Source organism: Artemia franciscana, chromosome 2 (assembly GCF_032884065.1).
Source record: "Artemia franciscana chromosome 2, ASM3288406v1, whole genome shotgun sequence".
Lineage (NCBI taxonomy): Eukaryota > Metazoa > Arthropoda > Branchiopoda > Anostraca > Artemiidae > Artemia > Artemia franciscana.
This window is the reverse complement of record NC_088864.1, coordinates 23,361,042-23,379,542: the sequence shown is the minus strand read 5'-3', so window position 1 is coordinate 23,379,542 and position 18,501 is coordinate 23,361,042. Positions and strand designations below refer to the sequence as shown.

The 18,501-nt window shown below is 33.8% G+C and overlaps 1 protein-coding gene across 1 annotated transcript; it reads right to left on the bottom strand.

The window, feature by feature from the left end:
- Positions 1 to 1,882: 1,882 nt before the first annotated feature.
- Positions 1,883 to 18,501, bottom strand: LOC136038996 (small ribosomal subunit protein uS9). Its single transcript, XM_065722517.1, has 5 exons — positions 18,408 to 18,501; positions 11,230 to 11,288; positions 8,214 to 8,345; positions 6,493 to 6,607; positions 1,883 to 2,082 (listed from the first exon to the last, which is right to left on the bottom strand). The coding sequence occupies exons 1-5, from the start codon at positions 18,415 to 18,417 to the stop codon at positions 1,937 to 1,939; spliced, it is 462 nt and encodes a 153-aa protein (XP_065578589.1). The 5' UTR covers positions 18,418 to 18,501; the 3' UTR covers positions 1,883 to 1,936.

Genomic DNA, 18,501 nt, shown 5'->3' with positions numbered 1-18,501 from the left:
TTTCTGAAAAGCCCCCCCCCCCCCACACACACACAGAGCAAATGCTCTATAAAATGAGCAAGACTAAAAACTATAAAACGAATACTAAGTTTGGGCTTCAGAGGCCATAAAGACACATTTCAACCATATTACAGATTTAATTATTTAAATTAACTATTTTTATTTAACTATTTAAGGTTTCAAGACCAGGGACTTAGTAACGGAAACGATTTCCACAAAGATTTATTTTCACGACTCGAGTTGGCATTTAATTAAAATCCTATATTCAAAATTGCAGCCTTTGCATCATGAAATATACAGTGCTATATATTTTTTTAATGGACACGATAATTGCTCACTGAACCCTTGTTCTTACTGCTCGACTTAAATGTAAATTTAGTGGTGCCGTTAGTTTAGTAAGTTTAGTTCATCAGTACCGTAAATGTCCAGAGCTAAATATTTTTCCACGAAACAGTTTGAAAAGTCCAAAATTTGAAGCAAATCAAAAATAATAAGAATCCTTATAATAATAAGACACAACTGTAATAATATAATAAAATTGAGAGCTATAAATATAATAATAAAGAGAAAAAGTATAGTAAAAATCAAAATGAAAAATAATAAAAATATTATATATAAGCACAATATTTAGGCCAGTTCTTTGACGTTTCACCATCCAGCCATTTGAAAATTTTAATTCTCTGTTAATGCAAGAGCCACAAAATAAAATCTCCCACTTTCCGGGAAATAATCATATAAAACGCTACACAACATAAGAAAAACCAAACTAAAAAAAATTAAATGACTTACTCATTTTCTGGTTCATGTTTTGGCAGAGACATTAAATTTCCAAATAGCCTGGTGATGACACGGCAAAGGACCGATGCTGGTCTAAAAACATTTTTGTTTATAGCCGAATTCATAAGGGTAATAAACATTCCATAATCTGTTTAAAGAAATAAAACTTACACTTTGCCAAACAAATGCCACAAATGAAATACTATGTAAGTGACATACTACCAAATCCTTGGTTTGTCATTATTCATAATACCCTGTGTTGGTCAGACAAAAAATATATATTCAAGTTCATTAAGATATGCATATATTGGACTACGCCGTTTTAAGCCATTGTTCATGTTCAGAGGATATTATTAATAGTGTCTGACATGTATCATGTGGTCCATAGCGTTTACATTCAAACAAATGTATAGCTTTCTACGAAAATTTAGTTCAATAATTTTGCTTTTATCAGTATTTTCTATTTTAACCACTTTTACCAACATGTCAAAAAATCCCCATATTTGGAGTAGCTATTATAAACTACTCAGAGTAAAGGAACAACAAATTCTACTATTTGCATAACAAGACTTGGCACTTGGCCATTAATTTCTACCCGCTCAGTGCATTAGGTAGGTAAACTTCCAATAAAATCAGTACTATTGGTTTTTACATGACAATCAAAAAATACATGGCTTTTCGATATACAGCCTGGAGGTTATTCCAGCCATACCTTATATCCAACCATGGTGTCTTACAGGCACCAAATTATGTATCAAAGTCTTCAATTTTTGATTTGTATATTCTTCTTACAGCATAACACATGGCTCAAAAAACAAGACAAATAACGTTGCTTTTGCACCAGTTTCTGGGTCTTTTTGTTGGTTTCAGATTACCTGGTCAAATTACACCAAAGTAACCTTCTATAAACTTCCCTTGCTTATTCATTTCTCTTGCACACAAGTGGTAGGCTACAAGTACACGATCATGGTACACGATTATTTGTTAAGTGGTTTTCCAGTTGTTTTTTTTTCTGTAAGTAAAAGTCCAAAATATAACTTAAGAAAAAAGAAGTAACTTGAGCCATGTTCTCGAAAAAAAAATCCTAAGTATAAGAAAAGTGAAATTTCAGCAGTAACAAAGTTGTATTTTTGAACCACCGAAAATACAAAATCGAGGATTAACGATATGATTTTTGGTATCTAGCACGGGCACCAGGTCCCCCGAACTTCTTGGCCTCACATCGTCTTGGATCTGCTACCAAAAGAGACCTATCGTATTGAATCAAAATGTCCTTTATCTCTCTCTTTGACGCCTCATCGACATCTAAAATAGAAAACTAAAATTGAAAAAAAGAAAAGAAATTGCTGGTCACATTAGAAAAATTAAGCCATACTTCCAACCGCAACTATACTTCTTGAGACGTTTACTCACTTTTGAAGAAACTTCAAATGCTGCGGAAACTAGTATCAAAGCTGGGGCTTAAAATACGCTTCAGTAATAATTATTTTCTTTTTACGCAATGAATATCTTAAACTGTCGTACTACCAAATAATATACTTGGCTAAAACTAAAACCTATACTTCAAATAAGGAATCCCACAAATTGGAAAATCCAATCAAAAGATATTGGCTCTTATATGAGGGCTGTTATTTTGTAAATAATGGGCTCCAAACTGGAGTCTCTTATACTTTCATTAGCCTAGATATGTTGAAAATCCTTCATTCTAAACTACTTATAAGAACTGGATTTATAAAAGGACATAGGCAGACGGATTGCAATAGTATAGTGAATAATCCCGCAATCCAAGGAGTCAATGATTTGGTCCTACGATTATCACCTGACATTTTTAACTGACAAACATTTTTTAAATAGTTTTTAAAGGAACTAGTTCCTTTTAGGCTTTTTTAATACCAATTTTTGCTGTTCCACATTTTCAAACATATGAAATAACTGCCAAAACCGTTTCTTGAGCTATATTCAAAGAGAGGATCAGTAGGGTAATGCATATTCAATCATACTTCCATTGTTCTAATCTAAATTACCATGCAGATATTCCCTTTGAGAACAGCTTATCGAAGGTCTTTTGCAATTACCCCAGGCGTGTGAAAAATATCAGATTCGAGCTTAAGGCGAAACACTGACGATATTATCCTGCCCAAAACCAATGGACACATCTGATATTTACTTTCTCAGGAAGAACGCCTAAACATTTTGCCCTCCCATTGGGGTAGGGGTTCAAATGCCTAGTCCACCTTCCTCTTTTGGCGCCACTGCTTAAATCTGAATTGTAATTAAGTTAATGTTCTCTGATTGATTCCAAATTTGGCAAACATTATGGACCAGAAACAGCACAGTAATCATAACTCTAAATACAACAAAATTAATTTGGAGCAACTTAACAGGTCCTTAAATGACTCGGAATTTTAGAGGATTTGGCATATACCTCTTGCTAAATAAAAAAATCCAATGTTACAGCTTTTGGAAAACAAAATTCACTCGTGAAATAATGATGAAATCAAACTATCAAAACGAATTTATTCTTCTAAGAATTTGCATATACAAATGAAATAACTAATTTCAACCGAGCTCCTGTTGCACAACTAACTTGAAAATTCTTATTTAAGTTTAAATAAAATGGGAACCTTATAGAAATTCAAACTAATACTTGAATTCTGCAATTCAACTCAAATGAAAGCGCTCATACCAAAGAGAAAATAATGGTCTGGGAGGCCTAACGATGAAACCCAAAGGACTAATTGATTTTCCAACGGATACTTCCAAGAGAAGTTTATGACCTTAATGCCAAATCCACATATACAGCATCTACAGACAGGAGAATCCAATGTGGCAACTGCTTCAATCATCACAATGTATGTCCGTATGCACGTAGTTCTGGGAGTTTTCAAGTATCCAAGGAATAGAATGTTTAGGTTTTAAAACTCTTGGTATTGATAGCCAGCGTACTGAATATTCGGTCCCAAAGACTTCGAACCAACCTTCAAGTGGTAGACAAAGACGCGGATCAAGATTCGCCTGTCAAAGACAGGCTTTGGAAAGTAAGCCCAGTAATGGATTTTGTTCCTCTCTGAATGTCAGCTTGGACCACACCCCCCCCCCCTTCCCAAAATAAAGACAGGACAAATCTGGTCCCCAGGTTACATAATTTTATTCTGAAATCAGGGATGGTTCTCCAGCACGTCACTGCCGTCCAGTCATCACCATCTCCAGAAGTGTTCTGTGACTAATTTTCCGCCAGAGATCATCTGTTTCTAGAGTTTATGATTTAAAGGATTTACTGGACCAGTGTTATTTGTGCTAACTAGCTGCTTCGTGTAGCACTTGAAAGAGAGGACAAAGATTACCTCATTAGGTGGTTGAATGGAATGATAAACTGGTAGCTTTCAAGTAGCTGGACAACAACCCAGAACATATGACCTTAACACATATAGGCAGCAGAAACAACGATTAAGTTCTAAAACGGGAAAAAGCGAACTGAAAATTCATCCAGGTTAAGCAGCCAAAAGTTAGCACTTTGTAATAACAGAACATGGGAGACATAGAAAAACTCGACCGTCTTATTGCCCTGTATTGCATCCTCATCAAATCTAAAATAGACGCTTAGGGGCATATTTCTCATGATTGACATGGAAATAAGCAATACATAGCTTGATACGATGTGAGGCGGTAAAAATATAAAACATTTTAGGAAGGACGTGCTCAACTTCAGAGTTGGTATAGTTGAAAGTTTGATTGAATGTGCGACTTGCAACATTAAAACTCCCCATGATAGACCGAGGGAGAATTAGAATCCGAGGGAGCCAATCTGCAACTGGAATGGTGCATTTATGTGGCCAACGGTAGTTGTTCGTTAAAATTTACAGTCCGATTTCCCACTTCAGCTGATGGACCAGAATCTTCCTGTACAATGAGACAAGAACAATGGGTTTAAACTACAAATTCCACTTTGCAGTTAAATGAATCTGAAGTAACTAGAGGGATATTTCTTGATGCTCACTCATTTCCCTTTGTATTGTATTTGAACCAAAACAAACAGTCAAGTCTTAATAAATAATAATAAAAAAAAACTATCACCGTTACACCATGCACTCACTTGAGGACAAAACCCCCAACTGATGACTTTTCTGAGTGAATAGGATCCTGTCAGTACTCAGTATCACATTCATTCGATTTTTTTTTTGGGACAACTATATTCCTATCGCGAAATACAGTTCGAGTCAATAAACCCCTTCAGGTGCGTGGAGAGGTTAACAAATTACAACCAGCATTTTTAGTCTTCTTTTTTCTGTGCAATGGTTATTTATGTTTAAAATTAGTAAAATTCAACCAAAAAGAAACTTCAAAAAATGTTTAACACAAAAAACAACGATAAGAGGAAAATCTTCGGCATTTTCAAATTGTATTAGAAAATTTTCACGATCAGTTTGCACTTTATTATTTTCTTTTTTAACAAACAGCAGTCCAATTTCGCCAAAAAAAACAAAAAAAAATTGAAATACCATCACTTATTATAGATATTAGATCCTTCTCTACAAAATTTTGAAAAAAAATATCGTTTTGCCTACATAACTAAATCCTAGACAAAAAGTCCAAGTCTTGCAGCATCTTCAGGGCCAATGGAATATATAGTAATTGTTTAAGGAATATTTATTCATAATGTATAAATGTTCATTGCAATGAATTGAGCATATCACCTTTGAACACAGAACTAAAAAACGAACTTCAAATATTTGCCAGCACTAGTAATGCACCCAATGAAAAACTAGTCAATAAAATTAACAAATTCAACACAAAGCGAACGTGTCCAGAGACTGGTCAACTAATGAAGAATTAATTGCTGTCTCATCACAAGATACTATAACTGATATGTGCTTTTGTTATCTTTTACTTGAAGTGGTTGACATCTGGACATCAGGAGATGCCTAGGTGCCGTTCTCAAACATCAGCTTAAATTTAACTTCCACATCAATACTGTTGCTTCGTCAGACAATAAAAAAAATTATCAGCAACTACTAATAAAAAATTATAGCCACCAAATCTTTATATAGATTTAATCAAGAGAATGTTATTATTGCTTAGAAATTAATCATCAACTGATCCTGTTCTGCCAGCCAACCACTACCTCTGCCAGAGACCACTCAAAGAAATATCAAGAGATTTCTGTTGAACGCGCCCACAAAACGACCTTTATTTTACCACCTGTGGAATTCCCTTGAAGAAAACAAAATAGAAGTGGCTAATTTCAATATGTTAAGGTCAGAGTCAACAAAAAGTGGAGCAATAAACTTGGGAATCAAACGAGTTATCAATTCGTATTAAATGTGCATAAAAATCGTGAGACCTGACAAAAATAAATTCTTAAGATTTATTTGAACTGCAAAGTCGGGTTTGATGCAAATGTAGAATGCAAAGTTCATTTGGTGCCAGCATTCAGGATCGCACTATCAGCAGACTCAAACATACAACTGATACCAAAAAGGCATAATAAAAAAAATTAAATGTATTTGCAATTCGCAAACAAATTAGCTGATGATAGCGATGGTAATAACAGTCAAACGACTGATGACTAATTGACTAATCTATTATCTCAGGCTGACTAAAATAACAATGAAGGATAATGTAACAATTCCAACTTACCAGAGGCAATAGAATCACTGTTACACATTAAAATATTTATAAAATTCTAATCCATTACACTCAACTAATAACACTTACATTTTTGATAGAAAGCAACTAGAGCCTTAGCAATAGACTGACGAATGGCATAGATTTGAGCTACATGACCACCACCATTGACGCGAACACGGATGTCAACTTCAGAGAATCGGTCCTAAAAATAAAAATAAACTTGTTAGGTGAAAAGGAAAAATAGTATGACCCATTACAAATAACAAAATGTAATCAGATTATAAATTGATCTCAAAGTAACAACTCGTATTCGGGATAAGAAACATCATTTAAACGAAGTTAATCACATGATGTATATGGTCTGAGCCTTTTGAGAAGTTGTCAAAGAGTTTTTCTAAGAAGCATGTCATTTCCCTATCATGGTTTAAGTAATCATTAAAGCAAAAGTACCACAACTCTAAACTGATTACCCATCTTGGAAACTTTTTGGCATTCTTAACCAAGAACTCCAGAAAATGGATTAAGAAATATAATATTGGGCAGTATTTTCAGTTTTGAAGTAAAAATAAATAAACAGACCAACTTAAATTTTACAGACCTCAATTTATTTCATATATTATTTTTTGGCCTTAAAACTAATTTAAATGACGTTGTTTCCACTAGCAGCATGATGTTTATGACAACAATCAGTAAAATATTCATTAGGCCAGAGACTAGGACAATCCAAAATAGCAAAAAAGAGCTTTTAATACGTCCTCAAATCAAAGTTAATGTTTTCCACATTTGAAATTTTTTTAGTGTCAACAAAAGTAAGTTTTTAGATTCAACAAAATTGTTTCTACTATTTCAGGTAGCATTTGAGGTAGAGGTGCAGACCTCTCTTTCTTCCAATTTTTTCCAATAAATGGCTAGTCTCCCCTTGCAAGTTATAAAACAGTAAAAATACACCTTTACAAACAAAAGACCTACCAACAGATAAAGTAGATAAAGACCTACCATAGGAACCTTTCTTAGCAGTTGAAAAAGAGAGGATGTGCTATTTTGTTTGGAGAAAGACAATAAACTCCGACACTTTGGTTGCCATGATCCAAAGAAGACATGTAAAGTTTATCAAAAATATAATTTATATAAAACACAGGCATGCTTAGTAAGTACAATGCATCACCTGGAACAATAAGTCTTTGTACATCTAACTGTAAAGACGCAAAGAGTTATTTTCAACAGCTGCTATCTTATTTTCCAATAGCTTTGTAAAACTTATCCCAGCTTCCTTTTGTATCAATTTAAATTAGAAAACAGATATCTACTTTTGTATAATCATAATCAGACTTAATAGCTGCTCACATTAAGAAAATAAACTTGTATGCCTTTTGGAATGCATTTGCAAAATATCTAGAAAAAGTGAACAATAAACTAGCAGAGAATACATGATATTTGGCAATGTTCTGCAATTAAAGCAATATTAAATACAGCTGTAGAAAACAATATTCTTTTTTTCCACAAATTAATGAAATAAGTTTAGACTCAAAGTCTAAGTTTTTTTTATAAGCAAAATGATGAAATCTTACAAATTAATTTGAAAATTGTTACTCTATTCTTAGTCATATTTAATTTTCCCATTTGCAAATGAATTTGATTGTATTTTCGATAAAGATTAAATCTTAAGCTTCCATAAGTTTATAATGTATAGTGAAAAACAAACATCCAAATAAGTATCAGCCTGTACTTTCTCTCAGGGTAATAATAAAAAAAGAAAAGAAAAAATAAAGAACAAAAAATTAGAAATTGAGAAATTGGAAATTTTTTACCTTTCCAAGAAGAAGAATGGGCTCCTGAAGTTTGTATTGAAGAATTTTTGGCTCAATCAATTCTAATGGACGACCATTCACTTTTATCAAGCCACGACCTCGTTTGCAATAAGCAACTGCTGTTGCGGTTTTCTGCAAGTCAATGTAACTTCCCATTAAAAGTTATGTTAATACATGAATTATAACATTTTTCTGAGCTTAAAATATGTGAAGTTTCTTGTGTATAGAAGAGTCTACAGAAATGTAAATTTCCATATTCTCAAGAGATGGTTATAGTCTAGATGAATGCAACCTTGGTTACACAGGGTGGGGGAAGCGGGTCTCCTCCCTAAATAACTGAAAGCGTAAGTGCTCTTCCAATCCTCCCCATCCCTATGTGCACCTAAAAGTTACAAAACTGATGGCAAGAAGACTATGTTAAAAATGTCAATTTTGATTTTAAGACTTCTATTAGTCATGGCAGTAGAAAGTACACAATGTACAGAATTGTTCATGCTATGTGTACAAGTGTATCTTAGATTTAAATACTGCATCTTTTCTTTCAGAAACCTCTATTTTAAGTAGGTTTCAAAAATTCAATACATTGTTTATATGAAGAAGCCTTAACTAAATTATACCCAAATAATCATCCATGAGTTATGTGCCTTGGGGACCACAGACTGATCATATTGAAAAAATTGATCAAAACCTAATAGCAAAATGAATGAAGACACATGCACAGCTGACATCTAGGGGAGAATCAAGGGAACTATTCGAGGGTATACAAAAAGAAATGGCAGCAAAAAAGCCTAATATAGTAACCCACTGGGGAAAATTAGAAGAATGTTGGGTCTAGGATTGGAAGAACCCTTGCACATATTTCTGTATGCTTGCAGATGGATATAAGTGGAGCACAAAATTGATTACTAATCTCATATCATATGTATTTATTCAACTGTTCCTTTTTCCGAGGGAATTGGACCCTGCTTCCCATTATCTTGTTTTAATGCAACAGTCACTTAATAAAAACTATGTAAAATAATTAATTTAATTTGTACGTAGAATTTCAGGGCCAAATAATCGCCAATACCTGCTTGTATATCATGTCCGAAGTAATGTTGTTATGGCTAGTTACTATGAGGGCAACCATAAAACTTATAAATTTGAGCATTGTGCATTCAATCTCACTTTGAAATCCCATTTAAATGGTAATACTAATTATTCTATTGTTCTTTTTTTTTCTTTTGTAATTTGGCTGTTGCTAGTTTTGCATTTTCCCCTTATATAATGCAATATTGGTTTATTTCCTGTCTCTCTCTCCTCATTCCGTTGCAATTTTTCTCATCCTTTGATTTCCAATCTGATGGGGTAGGTGGTTTTAGTATTTCTGCCTCAGAATTACTCCTCAAATAGAAGTATTTAAGTATCAAAACAGAAAAAAGAAAGATTCGAACAATGACCATGGAGCCAAATTGGACATATATGTTTTTCTGATAAAGAAACAATTTTTCTCCTGCCTAGGAATTAGACAAGAGCCAAGAGTTCATGTGGCACTTGTGACGAGAGAATGGATCCAGTCCAGTTATGTCAATCATGCATCTAGAACTTGTGATTATTCTCAAAATCGCCAAAGCACTAGAAATCCCCCCAATTCCCCCAAAGAGATCAGATCTGGTCCGGTTATGTCAATCACATATCTAAAATGTGTGCTTTATTCTTCCAATCAAGTTTCATCCCAATTTCTCCACTTAAGTGTTTTCTGTGATTTATGAACAACAATCATTTGTTTCATCAGCAAATATAATTCTTCTCAACTATCTGTTTGCTCGCTCCCCCCCCCCAGATGGTCAGATCAGGGAAGCAAATATTTCTAATTTAATCTGACCTGGCCCCTTTTATGCCTGCCAACTTTCATTATCCTAGCTTATCTGGAAGTGCTGAAACTAGCAAAACCAGGACCAACAGATAGACAGAAATTTCAATTGCTATATGTCACTTGGTAGATACCAAGTGACATGAAAACAACAAAAAAATTAGCCTTAATGGAACAGGTCTATTATGTCCCTCCTCGACCTCTCTTCTCAACCTTGTGCATATGAAATATATTAAGCACATTAAACACTTACTTTAGCAGAGAATTGGAAGTGATCTGTATTGGAATTTGAACAAAAAGGTGAATCTGAAAAGGATAGTCTTGACACCCTGTCATCATTACTTAATTCCTATTAAGAGCCCTTGATGTGGGTATTAAAAAACAAGGATGATGGTAGACTTGGTATATATTAAAATTACCATAAATCCTGTTTCAGCATAAAAAAAATAAGGAACTTTCATGGCGAATACATTTGATTCTCTCACTTCCCTATACAGCTTGAATGGACAGTTTATCAAGTTTATTTAGAGAAGCAAAAAAGTGTGAAGCTCCTAAATTCTTTTGAATTTGATATTTTTAGCAGAGGTAAACTAACATCTTCTAATCAGTATGCAATTATTTAAAAACTGCCTGTAACTTAGTAAGGACAAGTCCAAACACTAGACAATACTTTTAAATTACAATTTTCTAGAAAAGAGGAAGCAAGAGCACCAAGATACTACTGTACTTGAACATATACAAAAAGGAAATCATATCCATATGATTGTAAGGGTTAAACTGCCTTTAGAAGTCTAGTTTTCAGGACAGAATTTTCAATTATCTAGGAATAAAATCCTAAATTGGACTTTGATAATTACAATAAAATTTTAATTCCTGTAAAAAAAAATCACACAAAACACTATTTAAAAGGATTAAAAAATATTCCAATAAATAACTGCGTGTGTATTTCTTACCTTAAAAAATTAACTTAAATTGCATTGTCCAGTGAAATAAGGATTAAATCCTGTAGAATCGCTGGTTAGTGATGATGATAAAATTTAAATTAATACCATAAAATTTAACATTCTTTATACAGTCAATCCACAATTCAAAATAGAAAAAAAGATAAAACCTACTTTACAAAATATGACCAAAATATATAGCAAATAAAAACTGAAGCAATACCTTCCTGCCAAAGACCTGAACAGATTCAATTGCAGCTTTCTTGTCTTTTTGTAATACACCTGAAATGCAGTTACAATACATTAACTTCTATGCAAAATAAACAAGTGATATAGATTAACATAAGAGTTTAGGATCCTTATTAAGAATATCATTAACAAGTACACATAAACATATGCAAAACTGCACTGTGGAGGAATTTTTAGCATGGTAGAATAAAGGCTGAGTTATTTTTGATTCTGATTCATTGTACTAATTAAATTAAAAAAACTAGTTTTTTTTTAACTGAAAGTAAGGAGCGACATTAAAACTTAAAACAAACAGAAATTGCTCTGTGCATGAAAGGGGCTGTTCCCTCCTCAACGGTCTGCTCATTACGCTAAAGTTTGACTCTTTCAATTCTACTTTATTAACTAGTAAAAAACTTTGGCGTAAAGAAAGGGGCATTGAAAAGGGAATGGCCCCTTTCATAAACAGAGTAATTTCTGTTCGTTTAAAGTTTTAATGTTGCTCCTTACTTTCAGTTAAAAAAACAGAGTTTTTTAATTTAATTTCTGAATGTTTATTAATTAATACATGTTTGATTTTGGCTCTCCGTGCATAAATTATTAAAATGAAATTTGCATATCAATTCTATTTTTGGCTAAATGGCTTTCTCTTAGTTTTGATCAGACAATTTTGAGAAAAAAGGGGGTGAAGGAGGAGGCCTAGTTGCCCTTCAATTTTTGGGTACTTAAAAAGTCAACTAGAACTTTTAATTTTTAACCAAAGTTTTTATTAAAACTTTAAGAATAAACTTACATAGCAAACTTCTATATTCATATATTTTTATTATGCATATGAGGGGGTTTGTCCCCTCATTAATACCTCACTCTTTACACTAAAGCTTAAATTTTGACCCAATTCTTTAAGATTGGCCCCTGAATCAGAAAGGCTATAGAATAAATAGTTGAAATCACTAAAAATACTTTAGCATAAGAGCAGGGTATTTAGGAAAAGAACCTCTCATATGCATAATAGTCTCCGTTTGTTTTGAGTTTTAATGCTGCATCTTACTTTCAGTTGAAAAAACTTTTTCATGTTTATTTTTTCATTTTTTTTTATAATAATGCTAGAAAATCCTGCAACCCCTTCATTGAATTTCTCTTCCCCCATGACATATTCCTCCAAGGAAATATCCTCCCACATAGCCCCCTCCCTCAACTCCCCCCAGACCAAAAAAATTCCCCTGAAAACGTCTGTACACTTCCCAATAACCATTACTGTATGTAAACACTGGTCAAAGTTTTTAACTTGCAGCCCCTCCCCTGGGGACTGTGGGGGAGTAAGGCATCCCCAAAGATATAGTTATTATGTTTTTCAGCTATGCTGAACAAAATGACTATCTCAAAATTTTGATCCATTGACTTTGGGGAAAAAATGAGCATGGGAGGAGGCCTAAGTGCCCATCAAGTTTTTTGGTCACTTAAAAAGGGCACTAGAACTTTTTATTTCCGTTAGAATGAGCCCTGCTGCAACATTCTAGGACCACTTGGTTGATACAATGACCTCTGAAAAAAAAGTGCCCGCCCATGACTGTGGTCTTCTGGCAAAAAAAATATAGTTCCACATTTTTGTAGATGAGCTTGAAACTTTTACACTATGGTTCTCTGACATGCTCAATGTGATGGTGTGATTTTCGTTAAGATTCCATGACTTTTAGGCAGTGCTTCCCCCAATTTTACAAAATAAGGCAAATTTTCTCAGGCTCATAACTTTTGATGAGTAAGACTAAATTTGATGAAACTTATATATATATATATATATATATATATATATACCAACCAAATACAATATATTTATTTACTGTCTATTCATTCAAACTGTTAAGTTCAATTTCATACCAATACTGTTGAATTGAAGGGCACTGACTGGAGTTAAGAACATGACAAAATTAAACATGACAAACACATGATAAACACCTTTTATGTCAAGAATATGAGGTGCTAGTATCAACAGTAGTTGAGTCTTGTGTAGTCAGTAAGCAAAGAATGTGTACAACTATATTGTAGCTGTAAGGGTAATTTTTGTATGGGTGTTGCTGATGGGATTCATATATAAGAATCAATAATAAATACTCTTTATTATTGGGAATTTGTTGATAAGGTTAGCAGTACTGCAATAGTAGTGAAATAATCTAAAAGTTTAACCTCAGGTGTTGCTCCTGATATAGGAGAGACCAAGAATCATCTTAGCTGCATATCCTTGGAAATTTCTTATGTTTGATTGACAAGATTTATTTATGGCATACTAAACATATGTGCATTATTCAAAAGTCTGACTCATAAAGAATTGTAAGGATAATACAATTTTTAAAAACAAGTTTATATAAGCAAAGCTTGATTTGAGAATACCATCCAGCCAATAGTTGTCCTGCCCAGTTTAAGACCATAAGGGATGACATTTTTGGAAGATGATGGCAAGATTGAGTAAACTGTAGCCAGACATGGTTACTAGCCTAGTGGGGTTAATCCCCTTCTTATATGACACACAAACCATGGTACAAGAAAAGATCGCTTATGGAGCAATCACAGATGGGGAAAAGAAAATTACTAAAAACAGCTCTGAGGATCAAGTGCTGCTCATTAATGACTCCCCTTGGGTGGACTACAGGAGATTGGGGAAACAATGCAGGACATAACCTCAAATGACATTGTCCAGCAAAATAAGGAAAAAATCCAATAGACTTGATGGTCAGTGATGATGGGGAGCCATTGACTCAATTACATCCCACTGTCTCTGATTGTTTTAAGGACAGACTCTTGTCAACAGCAATCTTAAAGGCATCAACAAAGGTAGCAATGACAGCGGTATCAGGAAAATTTTTCTAATGGTAATCACTATTGGAAAAGTCCTGGCTGCAGACTCTGGTATCTGTCCTCTAAAAAGTTTCTTCTAAAGTAAACAAACCCCAAAAAGTTTTGGAATTATTTTTCCAGCTCTAATCCAAATAGACATAGAATATGCTAGCTTATATATCCTGATGCTACTGTGCTTGATCCCCTGCAGACATTGCAAATTGTTTAAATGCCATATTTGCCACTAATTTCACTCAGTTCCAGTATCTCCTCCCCCTTTCCCAGAAAGGAGCCATGTCTATGAATAGCCATCTGTTGTGATTGGTGTGGATGATGCTCTCAAGCACCTGAATAAGTTGGATCTAAACAAGGCATAACCCTGATTGCATTCATCCATGTTTGCTGAAAGAAGCTTCAGCTCTTGTTGCCATACCACTAGCTGATATTTTTAAGATGTCCATGAGGATGATGGTGGTACCAGCTAATTGGAAATTGGCCAATATAGTTAAGATAAAAAGAAGGGAGATAAAAATAACCCTGAGAATCACTGGCCTATTAGTCTCACATCAGTTATTTCTAAACTGCTCAAAAGTAGCCTATACTCAATGATGCTATTATTAACCACCTCAAAAAATGGCTTACTGTCAAAATCTCAACATGGTTTCAGAAGGAATCAGTCCTTTGAGACAAACCTGATTCAGTCTTATGATATAGTCACTGAACTAATTGAGGAAGGTAAAGCAGTTGATGTCCTATTACTCAACCAAGCCAAGGCCTTCAATAAAGTCATCCACCAATATCTTTTACACAAGCTCCATGCATATGGAGTTCATTCTGACACTGTGGAGTGGATAAGATCGTTTCTGATTGGCTGAATCCAGATATTCATGGTCTCCTTTGATGATGGAGACCCATATTTTCAGAGCCTGCACCAGTTATAAGCAGGGTACGCCAGGGGAGCATCCTTGGCTCCACCCTCTTCTCTATATATATTAATGATTGTAAGGAGGTTCTATAAAACCCCATTACTCTCTACAATGATGACAGCAAACTAATTGGAATTGCCAATGGAACCCTGCAAAATGACTTGAATGGTCTCTCCTTATGGGCTACCACCTGGATGATGGAGTTCAACCCATTAAAATGCAAAGTCCTTCATATATTCTGGCACACATATCCAAGTTGAGGCTGTTGAGAGTGAACAAGACTTAGGGGTGACTGTTGACAGAAAGTTTAAGTTCCATGAGCACACTATGCAACAAGTTGCTGAGGCCAACAGAGCCCTGGGACTAATTAAACAAACCACATCATCATGCCATCCTCTGATAATAAGAAAATTATATAATTCTCTTGTAAGACCACATTTGGAGTTTGGCTGCCCTGTTACAAATCCTCAATATAAGGGAGATGTGGCAGCCCTAGAAAACATACAAAGAAAAGCAACTAAGCTTTGTGTCCCACACCAACAGCTTCCCTACCCTGAATGTTTGCATTGCCTGAAGATACCCACATTAGTTTACTGGCAGCACAAAGATGCCATTTTTGTCAAGAAAGTGTACCAAAATAACATAACTAACTCCATTTTTACTCCCTCCCTTACCACTACTAAAAGAGGCCACTCAATGTAGCTGCAACAGGAGCTCTCCAGATGTGGAGCAAGGATGATTTTTTTTCAGTACATGCTGTCAGAACTTGGAACAGTCTTTCCAATGAGACTGTCACTGGTGAATTGATTAATTCTTTCAAAAATACAGTTGATTTGGAGTGGAGTAATGGAGAATGGAAGTACTAGTGGGACACCACATCCTATCATACCCACTAATTGTGTCATCTCATCAATTCAACAGCATGATGTTCTACAGGAGGATGCAGCCCACTGTATCATGCTGCAAATGCTATTCAAGGTATTTATTTTTATTATGTGCATCTATAAATTGAATCAGCAGTGACAAAATAAGATAGGTCACAGTAGTCACAATAAGACAGTAGAAATGAGTGCAACTTTCAGCAATCTAGAAATACCTTTTTCTAGCATGTCTCTTGGAGAACTGACATTATATACCAAATAAAGCCTAAACAGAAACATAAAGCAGTATGTTCACATTCTACCTAGGTAAGTATTAATGAAAATATGAAATTGGCAGAAATTCACCAAAACCCAAAAGCTTCTTGAAGTTTGATCATGGGAAATTTACAGCTAATACAGCTTGATATACTAGTGTCTCTTAAAAAAGATATAGAGCATAGCAACAACTAAGGTAAATATTGAGCAGTTCATATTAATGGTCAACAAATAAAGTGAACATACAACTAGATGCTGTTTTTATGCTCTGTATGAATATAATAATGCATTTTCTTGCTAACTCAGTCTTGTCTTTTTTGAACCCTTGAAAATAATAATTTCTTTTTTCTGTTTTATTGGTATAAAAAGGGTCAAACTTGCTATTTTATTATGAAACCCATTTTGTTAGTTATATAATTTGCAAGCATTGATTTGTCACAATCAAGTTGGATAAAAAAATCAAAACAATTTTTCTATTTCTCTATCCACCATATATCTTCTGTTGGTTTTGATATTTTATTTGACATATAGGGGAAATAGCAGTTTTTAAGTGGCTTAACAGAATACAAAACATAGGAGAATTGTTTTAATTTTTTTCAACTTAATGTTGATAAATAAACATAAATATACAAAATGGATTTATATTGAACAAGGCATAGTAAGTTAGAAAAAAAGTGATAATCTATCTAAATATCCAAGAAATATAGAATGAAATTAATTGCAAGGGTCCTAAAAAGGCTCAATATTGAATTTGAAAGAAAAGCAATGATTATATTCAGAAAGAGTATACAAAATGGCATATAAGGGTAAGCCTGTTCACTTTCTCTGTAGGTCAATAATATGAACTGCTTAGTTTAGTTTTTTCAAAAGCTGTCTAAAATGGAAACTATGCTGCAAAGCAGCATAGTTTCCATACTATAGTACTTAGAAATGCTAATTCTAGAAGCATATCCATTTCTTGTTGACCTTCCTCCTTCATGGGGCAAACTGCAAATGCATAAAGTAGTCAGGGTTTTGGAGCTGAGGGAAAAGTTGGGGTTGTACAATACTAATAAAATTATAATTCAAATACTAATTCTAGTTATCACTGGTAATTTCTGTTTAATAAGAAAGATAATTAAAATTCATGCATCCATTACTGTTAATATCCAAGATGTTTCACTTTAAACTTAAACTACACTTTAGAGTTTAAACTAGCCAGCTGTTGGTGAACAAAACAAATGTCCAATTTTGTTTACAGATAACATTGCCTATAGAGTAAAGCATATTAGTCCAGTTTCATTTAAAGCATGCTAATCCACTTAAATCTATAGGTATTGTTACCTGGAAACAAGCCCACTTTATGCATTTTTAGTTTGCCCCATGGAGGAGGGTCAACATAAATGGATGTGCTTCTAGAATTAGAATTTCTAAGTGCTTTACATCATAATTTCCACTATAGACAGCATGTGATGAAACTAAACAATTTCCCTAATTAACCTTAGGTTTTATTTATAAACAAGCTAAAATTCTAGCTTAGCTACTTTTTGCACTCTTGGAAAGGGGATTTTATTAGGAAAAAGAAACTTTCAGCAACAGGGCTACAGATTGAAGTATGGACTGGGGAGGTATTTTGAAGTATTTATCTCTATACTTTCTTTCTCTAGAGGGCAGTAGCTTATGATGACCCTCATAAATCTTTGTTATTTATTTATCCAATAGATTGTAGTCTAAGTTAAAAAGCTTGTAAGCATAACATACAAAATAAAAATAAAAAATTAAACCTGTTATACAAGTGAAACCTTGCAAAATATGTCTGCTTAAATGAAATACAACAAAATTGTTTTCAGAATTACCTTTTGTTCAAACCCAATTTGAGGTTTCAAAGAGCTGCAAATACATTTCCTAAATTTGGAAGACCAACTGATATGACTTAAAATTCTATTCAAATAACAGAAGTTGCATTTTCAGAACTAAAGCCATAGAATAAGTAAGTTGCAGCTAAAAATTATGGTAAAATGTAGGTTTGTCAAAATTTCAATAGACCTCTCAAGTAGACAAAATTATGAGACTTGAATTAGCAGAGAAGATTAGCAATACCTTACCAGAGCATGTTCATGGCCTTGGATTCGTTACTGACAGTTTCATTTTCCCTACCTAACCCCTTTCCAAGATAGCAAAACTAAAATTTTACCAAAATCAGAACCATGTTTACATGGCCTAAAACTAGTAGCCTTACAATCAAAAACTTGACGAATAATTACGTTCAAACCACTTAAAATTTCAAGAAAAATAAATCTCACTAGTTGCCATTTTTCTGGTATTAGTATATTTCTTTCTTTTGTAAGTGTTCCCTAAACGAAACAAAGAACAGTGTTTTAACGATTGACTCAAAAA

Bases quoted from the DNA above. Each gene is read 5' to 3' on its own strand.
- LOC136038996 (XM_065722517.1), bottom strand. The intron at 6,608-8,213 runs GTAAAAAATTTC...TTTTATTTTTAG, and splicing joins CCATTCTTCTTCTTGGAAAG to GACCGATTCTCTGAAGTTGA. The intron at 2,083-6,492 runs GTAAGTGTTATT...TTTCTATTTTAG, and splicing joins AGTTGCTTTCTATCAAAAAT to ATGTCGATGAGGCGTCAAAG.